The sequence below is a fragment of the Mytilus californianus genome, unplaced genomic scaffold, assembly GCF_021869535.1.
Source record: "Mytilus californianus isolate M0D057914Y unplaced genomic scaffold, xbMytCali1.0.p SCAF_7, whole genome shotgun sequence".
Taxonomy (NCBI): Eukaryota; Metazoa; Mollusca; class Bivalvia; order Mytilida; family Mytilidae; genus Mytilus; species Mytilus californianus.
In genome coordinates, this window is record NW_026262723.1 from 6,938,803 (window position 1) to 6,952,153 (window position 13,351).

A 13,351-nucleotide genomic window follows, 5' to 3' on the forward strand; every position below is an offset into this window, starting at 1 on the left:
GAACTTGGTTAACTTTGTGATTCAACCCCAAGCGGAGAGTGCATATATATACCAAATAGTTTATAAAAATCGAGTTGTTCAATGTATGTATATCTGAATACTACAACGCAAAAATAAGCATGCTATAGATGTCTGTCAATGGCATTATGGTAACTTCCTGGTATTGGAGATCATCACATGGATTTTTAAAAAAATTGGAAAGACGTTATTCTACAATAAGCTATACCGTTGTTACAAAAATAAAGGAACAGTTTTAGTGAATGTTATGGCGTGTTTTTACGGTATGAGCACGGAAGCCTTGTCTGTCACAAGTGCACAGTGGGATATCCAGTGAACGAGAACAAAAGAAAATTCACTCTTCTTATGATAGAGTCGAGAAAGTCAATAATAAAACAATGCCGGTGACGATACTGATCAAAAGCTATTTCTAAATGATAACTGTTCATTTTAAATAAATTAATTGTTAAACTGTGTTATAAGAAATATACATGCAAATACACGATGTTTTATGTTCAGTATCTATCGAGATAATTGCATTAGAAGCTTGTGAAACTGAGATTTAAAAACTGCCAATCTTTGCTGCATATTGATAAAAAAAATTGGAAAAAATCATGAACATACAAAATCTAAAGATCTTTCGGGTCACCAATTTTCTGTGTGTTCCAAAAAGTCCTTAGCATGTTACAAGTTCCCAAAGTATACTTATTTTTTCACACCTAAGTTATCGAGCACATCGGTCTGCTCTTGTCACATGTACATTCAGTAGAGAAATGTTGTCTTTTTGTGAATATAAAAATTTAAAAGTCTTTCTGTGCAGGTTAAGAAATTAAAGATAACTATTTTTATAAAGTAGGTATCTTTTTTCTATTTTTATACAATTTTAAGAAAAGGTCGTCTCGATTTTTGTACATGTATTTGCGGTCTTCTTGATCTATTCACATTCAATGTTTACATCGAGATAAGGTCCGTTTGAATTTGCTTAGTAACTTAATTTCAAAAGTGCCAATCTTTGCTGCATATCAATCGATTCCTTTGGAATTTTTTTCCTGACTTTCTCGGAATTAGCTGTATATATATTCGGATAATTAGCATGTTCCAGAAAGGTATACAGCCAGTAGAAAAATAAATTGAAGTTGGTACTCCAGGAATTTATTCGCATAGCAACATTTTAAACCAATTTTACATCAAGCTTCTACACAATGTATAGCCTGCTGTACTCGTCGTTTGCTACTTAAGGAGGGAAATGATAACATTGAATTAGAGTCTGACATTGAATGGAAGTTTTGTTTTTATTTCAACTTATTTCTATTTTTACTATTTACCAGAACGTTTTCCCGTGAATCCATAATTGCTAGCGTCCTTCCTAAAATGGGACAAGCATTGAGAAGATCTAGTTTTCAATATTTACAGGGGGAGGTAATATGTTGTCACTTGAAACTCTAGAATCGACTTCGGAGTTTCAAGAGTATCACGTGAACGCACTAGAGTTGCTATTCGGAACAACTCTAAGTAACTGTAGGGTAATGCCCTGACCAAGCATAAAAAAATGAAATAATCTCATTGGTTTGACGTCATTCGAGGGTTTCTCGATTTAACCCTGGCTCGGTGAGAGTTGGAACCAGGGTACGAGGGGTTAACTCGAGTGGTTCAAGTAAACACGGATTGTTGAAACCCGAGTAAGTCAAGTTAACTCGAGAGGTTCAAGTGAACTCGGCCTAGATTTCCCACTGATGCAGCCTTGATACAAATGTTGTAGTTTCAGATATCAGCTGGGTATTGTACATTTTTCTAAAAAAAAATGTGCTTCCTTTTCATTTTAATATCATGTATAGCCTGTCACGAGAGCACCTGAAAAAAGTTTTACCCAGGTAAGTATGGCATCAAGTTGTACTTTCAGGCAGCTGTCATCCATATTTTGGAAAGGCGTAGGTTTTTTTTAAAGAATTGTTTGATTCTGAATTCCTTGAGAAAACAATTGTCTAAAATGGAAGTGAATAAATTTAAAGATTATTTCTGCTGAAAATTAGGAGAAAATATATATATTGACATTAAGTTTCTAATAAATTGTTAGGATTTTAATGAAAACAAAACACATTTGGTGTTTTATTTCTGGAAATATTTGAAAAAAATGTATCCTTAAAGGACGCATGCACCCCAAACAATGAATTAAATAGCCATTGTGCATCATATAAAAAAACGTTTCAAAAAAGTCAAAAGAGTTATATTTGTCAGCATGTAATTCCTAAATTAACTTGATTGATTTGGTTATGATTTTTTACAGAGGATGACCTTCAGGTCATTCCGATGTATTGCTATCGCCTAAATTTCCATTATGCAAATTAGTTTTGGGATTTCAACCGATCTATAAAAATTATAGATCCGCGGTCATTACAAGGGGAAAAAGTGCATTTTTATACCTGCGATTCCGTTTTCCGTTCGTACGATGTTTCATCAAAAAATGGAATCATTTCAGTTGTTGATTTAGTACTGAAAATTTGACTGAATTATCTCCTTTTAAATGCGGTTTTATATGTTTAATTGGTGTTTAAGAAAGAGGTCAGGTGCTCATGTTCATTCATAAAATTATCGTTCATTCATTCATGAATTTATCGTAAAATCAAAATCACTACACAGGTCACACAGGCTGTATACGTAATGTCAAATGATTACCTGTAATCTAAAAATAAACAAACTTAACTGACTCCCCTTACTATAGTGTGTGATAACATTTTGTCAGGAAATTCGATGTTTGCTATACCACTGTTCATTTCAACGCACTTTATGACGATACCACTTTATCAATATGAATGAAATTTTTTGCAGTGTTTTAAGAAATAATTTTACTTTAAAATCGCGTATCATTTGTGAACTATTAAATGTTTTACAAGGACGAATTTTCTGTATAAAGTCAATAATTGTGTGAACTTTTGAAGCCCAAACTTTTTATAGCCTTAAATACGCTAATGAAAGATCCGAAAACTATACCCATACAGAACGACATGTTTTTGAAATTGTAGCAAAACTTTTGGTTGACAAATTTTAATTCGTTATTGCATAAATATTAACTTGAAATATCTGTCAATTTCTCCCTACCAAGTTTACCCCTATTACTCATTATGATGTGGACTGGACATTGTTATTGAATCTTATGCAATTTGATTGGATTAAGTTATTATTAGATTACCTTCAAACTGTTCATGCTTTTGCGTACGAGTATATCGATTAAATCAGAGCGTGCATGAATGTGTACAGTAAATTAAATGACCTGCAAACTGGACACTGGACCAGTCCATATTACGTTTTATCAGTGAATAGATTTTTTTTTTGTATTTTCCAAATTACAGGGCCCATAAAGGGCATAAAATCAGATACAATTGATTTACATAATTGGTAACAACCATATGAACGAAACTTAAGGTATGAAAGGTAACAATTGCCACTTTTTATCTTTTCACATAATTTTCCACATACACATTAGATAAATTATTTTTGATAGCCTATTGCGGAGAAAAAAGAGAAAGTTTACTGTATTAACGTTCTATTCCATTAAATACGCCATTTTTCGCAGAAAAACATTTTATGCACGGCTACGCCAGGTAAAATTGTTGTTTATCCTAACAAAAAAATACAATTTTCAGTTTCATTAGAATATTATAATAATAATAAATCCCAAATTTATGTAGTCATTAGATAAAGTCCTTATATGTCCGATCTGCCTATTTTTGGACATCAAAAGACAATACGATCGTTTTAAGGTCAATTTCGTCTACCTCACACAATCTTGTTAGGCACTATAATGAAATGGACCTGAAATTTATTTCACATGTTTCCTGAAAATTGATAAATATCAAAGCAACATAGAGCTGTTTGTTCTAGTTCGTATAATGACAATTTAATGTCATGTTTGTTTGTGATGCCCCCCCCCCCCCCCCCCTTTTCGGGATTGCATCAGAATTATAGTTATCTCGTATCGCATGAGGATGACACATATCAACTGAGCAATTATGTTTGGGACTTAGTTTTAAGAAATGATGTCAAAGTAACATTATGAAAATATTTTTAGTAAGCTGAAATATATTTTTATTTTTTACATATTTATGTCTTGTAAGATATTTTATTTCTTGCCCGTTTTTCAACATTTGCGTCTGGAAAGTTGAAATGTTTTAACTGAATGGTTAATTTAAATTAATTATGAAAATTGTTAAAATTAAATCAATAAAGGAAATTATTGCCCAGTTACAAACACTACCAGGGGACAATCCATATTGATTTTTTTTTTAGTTATATGTTTCAGCACATGTATAATTAACCCCAACTTTAGCCTGGTAAACTTGTTGTCTCCTTGTGAAATGTAAAACATATTTAAAATGATTTCCTGCTAAAGTCTTTTATTGATATAAAGTTAAAACCGTCTTGCTTCTCACTAGTCAACACTCCTGTCCTGTCAGGCCGTTTAATTCTTATATATATGGATGAAAAATAAAAGTCCACAAAGCATTAACATGGCAGCAATTGCTTTTACAGCCTTTAAGGCTTTGATTTTTTTTACAGAAGAGTGTCCACCACGCACTTGCACTGCACTATAATAATAGTAGAATAGAATGATATACAAATAGATGAAAATTATATATACATGCAACCGTAATATTAATATAATATATAACAACAAACCAGTGTATTCTCTGGAACTATTATTATATTAGTATAATAGTCTAAGGTATACTGATTTGTATCACTACAATATAATAGTTATTACGATGAGGTTGAATTTCCTGTCATTTATTCATCATCCAAGCAGGAACCTGTATCAGAAAAAAAAATCTCTGTAAATTAACCTCAGTTTCAGGTATAGAGATGTGATCTGTTTCTGTGACATGTGCTTTTGACCATACACAAGAACCTGCGGTCATCCGATGTTCAGTACTTCAGTACTTTGATTTTAATTAGTTGTTAGTGGCTTTGAACTAGCTGTCAGTGTTTATGTGTTACATATTTGTTTTTCGTTCATTTTTTGTACATAAATTAGGCCGTTATTTTTCTCGTTTGAATTGTTTTACTTTGTCATTTCGTGGCCTTTTATAGCTGACTGTGCGGTATGGGCTTTGCTCATTGTTGAAGGCCGTACGGTGACCTATAGTTGTTAATTTCTGTGTCATTTGGTCTCTTTTGGAGAGTTGTCTCATTGGCAATCATACCACATCTTCTTTTTATATTGGTTATGATTAACCCGTTTTTTTAGAAAGAAGTTACATATTCCAATACTGCTTCTTTTGTCTCTTTTATAAAAGTATCTTTGACAGCTACATGTATAGAATAAAGAATGGAAACGGGGAATGTGTCAAAGAGACAACAACCCAACCAAAATATACAAGTCAACCCAAGGCCACCAATGGGTCTTCAACACAGCGACAAATCCCACACCCAGAGACAGCCCCGAGTAGGCCCCGAAACACAAAGTACACTATATCAAGAATATGGACGCCATTCTATGCTCCAAAACATGTAGATGAACCAAAATTAAAACATACACAAGACCAACAAAGGCTAGAGGTTCCTGACTTAGGTTCTTAGGAAGAAAGATAAGAAGTTAGCAATATCCTATAACTTTACGTTCCGCTATATATAGATGATGTTCTCTCACTAAATAATACAACATTTGGTCACTATGTTGAACGAATCTATCCCTTCGAACTAGAGATAAAGGATACTACAGATACAGTTAAGTCTGCCTCATATCTTGACTTACATCTAGAAATTGACAATGAGGGTCGGTTGAAAACAAAACTTTACGACAAAAGAGATGATTTCAGCTTCCCAATTGTGAACTTTCCGTTTCTATGTAGCAACATTCCAGCAGCGCCTGCATACGGAGTATATATCTCCCAATTGATACTATATTCCAGGGCTTGTATTTCCTATCATGATTTCCTTGATAGAGGATTGCTGCTCACAAGGAAGCTATTGAACCAAGACTTCCAAATGGTGAAGTTGAAATCATCCCTTCGTAAATTTTACGGACGCCATCACGAGTTGGTTGACCGTTACGGAATAACCGTTTCACAGATGATATCGGATATGTTCCTTATGTCGTAACTACAATACCCTTCCCTTTTCACGAATGTGACCTACCGAATTAGACTATTTACCGGATTTGTAATAACATAAGCAACACGACGGGTGCCACATGTGGAGCAGGATCTGCTTACCCTTCCGGAGCACCTGAGATCACCCCCAGTTTTTGGTGGGGTTCGTGTTGCTTAGTCTTTAGTTTTCTATGTTGTGTCATCTGTACTATTATTTGTCTGTTTGTCTTTTTATTTTTGACCATGGCGTTGCGAGTTTGTTTTCGATCTATGAGTTTGATTGTCCCTCTGGTATCTTTCGTCCCTCTTTTAGGACAGACGCAAAAATGCTGCGGGGTTAAACAGGTATTATGAGCGATCAACCTTCCCCCTTCACCTCCAGCCAATGTAGACATATATAACTTAAACGTCCACAATTTTGAGTGTCACTGCTAAAGAATAAATTTTGGGGTCCCTAACAAATATTGCCTCTGCAGCTGCCACAAAGAGTCCACTCTTAACGAAATCTGCAGAAGGGGTCTTTTACATATTTTTACTATAGTTTAGTTGCCATCTCCCTTTACGTTTAATATGACGGTGCTAGCTATGACATTTAATAATAATTAGAATACAAGCCATCCGCTGTATTTCAAAAGGCTATCTGTTTCTTCAGAAAATAACCATACTTTTCGTAGTGATTATGTAAGCAGTCCATTCATTTTTTTTTACACGAGACTCAGATGAAGTCCGAACAACAAAAAGAATCAACAATACTGTATACAATTCTATGAGCAATCATCATTCAAAAAAAAATGTTAATGAGGTACACCAAAAAAATTAAAATAGTTTTCCCCATTTTCACGCAAATCTAATTTGTAACTCGCAACTCGACTTTCGTAACTCGCAACTCAACTTTGACATTTGTAACTCGCAACTCGACTTTTGTAACTCGCAACTCGACTTTCGTAACTCGCAACTCGACTTTTGTAACTCGCATCTCGACTTTCGTAACTCGCAACTCGACATTTGTAACTCGCAACTCGACTTTCGTAACTCGCAACTCGACTTTCGTAACTCGCAACTCGACATTTGTAACTCGCAACTCGACTTTCGTAACTCGCAACTCGACTTTTGTAACTTGCAACTCGATACTCGACAACAAGTGAATCTCGTAATAAAGGTAATCATAACTGTATTTTATATCTTACGGTTTTATAACCCCCCTCCCTCTCCTCTCGAGAATAAACAAACATTCATATTCGGACATACTAAGGGATAGGTGTGACCCGACTAACAGACACGCTCAACATACAAAGATACAGATTTAATATTTAGGAACTCCCTTTTTGGGGGCAAACAGGGGCTAATCCAGCTGGGGGTTCCCAACTCAAGAGATCTTTTAAATGGGGATTCTAACTCCGCTCGTCACACCCTGTGGTCAAAATCATTTGTTATTCGTAACAATAGATCTATTCAATTTACACATTTCAGAAATAGAAACCATGAAGTATAACAATAGAACTGGGGTGTAATTTAAACGAACCAACGCTTATTCATTGCATCTAAATTATGTAACCAATGGTGTATAGAGAAGACCGTTTAATATGTTCGCAGAATATACCTGATAATTTACATGATTATGTAAACATATACTTTAAGAAAAGAATCAAACTGTATTAAAAAATATATGTCAAATCTAATTTGGTCTGTTTAATATAGTTCAATATAATAAGTTTAATAAGTTTAGGATAAGTAACCTCGGACATACAACTTCATAACTGTTGAACTGGTCATTAGTATTCATATCGAATCTAATTTGGTCAGTTTGGCATGGTTCGATAAACATTCTCATAAATAACCTATCATATAATATGTAAGCAACATTACTTTATTGTTTTACACTCCACAGTGCGTTAGCTTAGATAAATTCATTCAGTGTATCATTTATCCATCATATACGACATCACGTTTTAAGCTGCGTGGCAGTCGTTTGTGATTGTTGGGAGGGACGAGAGGGGAGTGGTTTACACTTGTTTCGAATCAAACCAAAAATTTCAAACATGGGGGAGCGTTTGTTTGAATTTGTGCCTTAATCAAACTAAAGATTTCAAACATTTTCGTTAGCACGAGTCCTTTAGGACTTATAGCAGACTGGTCGTTTCGGAGCAAAACCAATCAAAAATCCACAAAGTTCTTTTTTTTTATTTTTAGCAGAAGGTTTACAGGAATGTTTCTTATTCCAATAAAAGCGTGTGTATGCTTTGACTCATTATAAAATGGTATTTCTTTTTTTTTAAACTTACACGCGAGTTTCTTGAAATCAAAATAATTAAAGAACCTTTGTGAGCACGCTCACATACCACATGCCCCCACATTGTCACTGGGCAAACAAAACCTAACCAGATTCTTAAGTTCAAAGACTCACAACTCCTACAAAAGTCAACCGATAAAAAATTTCTTGTGGATATGCACATCTGCATATTATGTCTTCATTAACTACAAAGTTTCATAAAATTCACTTGTTTGGTTTCAGAGGAGTTTGGTTGACAAACATTTCCAGTAGTATATTTAGGTCAAAATTCTAAATTCTAAGGGCATAACTCCTAGAAAAAAAAAGAATCATAATATCTTGTTGATATGCACACTTACATAGTATGTCCTTATTATCTACAAAGTTTCATGAAATTCTGTTGTGTGGATTCAGAGGGGTTGTGAAGACAAAATTAGGACTGACGGAGGGACGGACTGAAGGAATGTCGGACGGACGGGTCAAAAACATTTGTTGCGTTGGGTATAATAAATACAAAATTATTTAAACTGAAATCTGATAAAATATAGAATACAACATGCACATACCTCAAAAACACTGGTAATTCCAAGATTGTAGAAAACTGGGATAAAAATAGTATTCGACAAAATAACAGAGATCAGAAACCCAAAAACGATAAACCAGTACATGGTATTGTACCGGTACATCTCAGCTGGAGTTCCTAACAATGTTACGGCTGAAATAAAACTGGACATCAAAGAAAGTGCTACTGGTAAAACAGACATGTTACGTCCGGCCAGGAGGAACTCATTCTCACTCTTCTTTTTTCTGTCTTTTATGGCATAAAACAGTCCAATACTAGCAGACAATCCTAACGTTATACCAAACACAACATAGTCATAAGTATGGAAGTACACTGAGGTACCAGTCTCAAAATTGTACAAATAAGTTCTGTTCCACATCTTGCTGTTAAAATATACTAGCCAGAATTTTGTATCCTAGTTTTTAATAACCTTACACATCAATAATTTGGCTCGCACACCTAACTAGTGAATGTATTTCTATGCATATTTACTTTTAAATGTCTGCGTAGATTTCAATATAAAACAAGTGACAACAAGGGACACCGACTTAACAGATGTGAACCGATGCATGGAAAACAGTATGTGGCAGATTTGTTTGATCGCTATGTAAACATTTATTACCTGATATTTTTTCTTACTTTAAAAAGTAAATACAAAATTAAATTTTAGATACTAACTTTTTGGTTATAATCTTTAAATGAAAAACTCGTAAGGTCAAGGAACAGTAAATGGGCTATGTCACAGATATTTCTAAAATTTTGCATAGAACTTTGGCTCGTTGAACTATAACTGAAAATCGAAAAAAAAAATAATGCATTTATCTTTATTTGACATCATCAAATTCTGTATAAACAAACAAACATTCGAATATTGTATTTAAAAATGTGTATGTGTGAGGTTTTTATTTATAATTCATCCCATGATGTGTTAATGAAACGATCGGATATGGGGTCAATGTCAAGGAAACAACACCCCATCTCATAGTTGGAAGTAACGCAAACAATTAACTTAACGGAAGTACTTTTAAGTCCTTTTTGGTCAACCTTTCAACTGTTACGGTTCTTATACATCCTTAGCTTTCAAATTTTTAAATGTTCGGCTTTTGAGTGTTCCTGATAAAGGTAAATCCAGAAATTCCAGTCTTTGAAATGTTATTTTCATTTCATGTATGACTCCGTGTTTGTCAGATAACAAAAGAATTAGACGTAGGATTTATAATACTCAGTATTTGTCAGATTTCAGAAATTTTTATACCAGACCTCTCTAACTCACTGTATGTCAGATATAAGACTGAAACAAAGTTCCTTGGCACATACGACTCAGTATTTGTCAGATATCAGACATTTTTATACCAGACCTCTCTAACTCACTGTATGTCAGATATCAGACTGAAACAAAGTTCCTTGGCACATGCGACTCAATATTGTTACAGAAGGTGAAACAACGTCGTTTTCATCAAAAGTAGGAGTAAAACAAGGATGTATTTTAAGTCCATCACTTTTTTCATTATATGTTAATGATATTGTCAAAATATTTGACAACTCATGTGACCCCACTATATTAAACAATGTAAATTTATCATGTCTTATGTATGCAGATGATATTGTTTTGATATCAGAATCTGCAAAAGGTCTACAGAATTGTTTAAGTAAGTTATCAAATTATTGTGACACATGGAATTTATCAGTAAATATAGACAAATCAAAGGTTATTATATTCAATAAATCAGGAAGAGTAATTAAAAAAGACAATTTTAAGTACAATGAATATGCACTAGAAATTACACAAGAATACAAATATCTTGGAGTATTATTTAAACCTTCAGGTAGCTTTACCAAAGCAAATGAATATTTATGTAAAAAAGCTAGAAAAGCATTATTTTGCATTTCCAAAACACTGCATTCAGACAAACTAAATATATTACCAAATCTTAAATTATTTGACTCATGTGTAAAACCTATACTTCTTTACTGTAGTGAAATTTTATGTCTAGATACTTTGTTGAAAAATAATGCTTCCAATGAGTCTAGATATTTTTTTATATCAACCTGTAAAAGTACAAATTAAATTTGCTAAATACATCTTAGGAGTTAACAAAACTGCATCAAATTTGGCTGTTCTGGGGGAATTGGGTATGATCCCATGTTCTGTTGATGCTATCAAACTGTGTGTAGGTTACTGGCATCATGTAGTCAATTCAAATCCAGATAGTTTAATAAATATGATTTATTCATCAAGTGTTAATAATAACTCAGACTGGTATAGAACAAAAATTAAATTGTTATTTGAAAAAGTTGGATTTAAACATGTCTGGGAAAATCAAAATTCACTTAGTAAAAATCGTTTAACTTTTGCTATAAATAAAAAACTGAAAAATGATTTCATAAAATTTTGGGAGAATTCCATTTCAAAAAGTGTTAATGATAAAAGAGGAAACAAATTAAGAACCTACAAGGATTTGAAGATGAAATTTGATATGGAGAACTTTTTAAAATTAGATAAAGACAGAGCTGATATTTCAAACTTTGTAAGAATAAGGATAAGTTATAGTATCCTTATGATTGAAAAAGGCAGACATAAAAAGATTGATTTAGAAAACAGATTATGCCCCCTATGTAAATTTGAAGTTGAAGATGAATTACACTTTACCATAAAATGTACCAAACTCAATGATCTGAGGAATAAATTTTTTCAGAATATTTCTGATATTTTACCATCTTTCAATAATCTTTCAGACATTGAAAAATTCTATTTCATATTTCGAAGTAATGATTATGATGTCAGTAAATGTTGCATTAAAGGTATTAATGAGATGTACACGTTCAGAAGTTCACTAACTTAAGTTATTTTATGTTTATATTATATAAATTGTAATACTTGTATCTAAAATTGTACCTCCTCAGTCAAATAGGTAGAAGGGGAAAATAAAAATACTCATTATATATTTATATATACACCTCTTTCTTCTTTTTTTTATGTTCTGTATTGTTATATAATTGATTGTAATGATTAATGATTGTTCTTTGTGTGTTGATGACAATCCATATTTTGGATTTTATATCAATAAAATCTTTGACTTTGACTTTGATATTGGAAAAATTCGATGCAAGACATGTTATACTCGGTGTTTATCGACTTATTTCTTACAGTAAATGAAAATTGTATAATTTGAAAATCTTTGTCTCATATGTCACCTTATGTTGATGCATAAAGTCAGGCGGTTTATATGGATTACATCACAAAACAATATTAAATATCCGTTTGCATGTTTGTGCGGTTTACACAATTATTCTTGGTAACAATATGAATAAACATTCTTAAAATTCATTTACCTGATAGTGATTCAACCGCAGAATACAGCGTTACAGTAACATACTTTACAACTTACATGTATAAATGCATAAACTGTGTACATTTGACAATATCCTTCTTAAGTTAAATCATCATCTTTTCTGACTTTCGAATAGATAAGAAGATGTGATAAACAATATGACAATCACCCAGATGACCTATCACAGATTGGACAACATTTCTCTTTTATAAAAGAGAGGCGAAGGATACCAAAGGTACATCCAAACTCAGAATTCGAAAATAAACTGATAACGCCATTGCTAAAAGAGAAAAAGACAAACAGACAAGCAACAGTACACAAAACAACATAGAAACCAAAGACTGAGCAAGACGAACCTCACCAAAAACTGGGGGTAATCTCAGGTGCTCCGGAAGTACAAACCCGGTGATATGTCTAATTCGGTAGGTCAAATTCGGAGGAAAGGGGAGGATATTGTAGTTACGACAATTGGAACATATCCGTCGTCATCTGTGAAACATATATTCCATAACGGTCAACCAATACTCGAAATATTTCACTATTTCCAAGTTTCGATTGAAGCCGTTTCATTTTCATATATTTTTCTTAGGACACCCTATTATTCCAAAAAATCGTTTTAAATGATTTATTTTCATAAATTTAATCGGTTCTGTTTGGTTTGGAGGCCAAAGAAAGTGTACAAAAAATTAAAACGAGTGATAAAGTTAAAAAACTGAAGATACCAGGCTTATATTTTGTTACGCCAGATGCGCGTTTCGTCTACACAAGACTCATCAGTGACGTTCGAATAAAATACAGTTGGAAGACCAAATCAAATACCAAGTTAAAGAGCCAAAACAAAAATTCCGAAAATTTGAGCTAAATACGCTAAGGCAATCTATGTACGGGGGTAGAAAAACATTATTATTTCGAGTAATTCAACATTTTATACTGTAACAGTAAGTTTACACAAAAAACATCAATGATTTTTCATGTCAGCACCGGACTGCTTTGTGGTGATACCATCGGGGATGAAATACCCACCTACAGTGACATTGACCGAGTCGTGGTTGTAAAATCGGATCAAAGATACTAGGCTTATAATTTGGTACGCCAAACGCTCGTT

The 13,351-nt window shown here is 33.2% G+C and overlaps 1 protein-coding gene across 1 annotated transcript in view; it reads right to left on the reverse strand.

Annotated features, from left to right (window-relative positions):
- The window catches only part of LOC127708972 (sodium-coupled monocarboxylate transporter 1-like), a 50,798-nt gene extending 41,341 nt beyond the window's left edge, over nt 1-9,457 (reverse strand). The window contains exon 1 of the mRNA XM_052214204.1: nt 8,919-9,457. Coding sequence (XP_052070164.1) covers nt 8,919-9,293 — 375 coding nt within the window. The 5' untranslated portion in view covers nt 9,294-9,457. The remainder of the gene's footprint in view (nt 1-8,918) is intronic.
- Nucleotides 9,458-13,351: the final 3,894 nt, after the last annotated feature.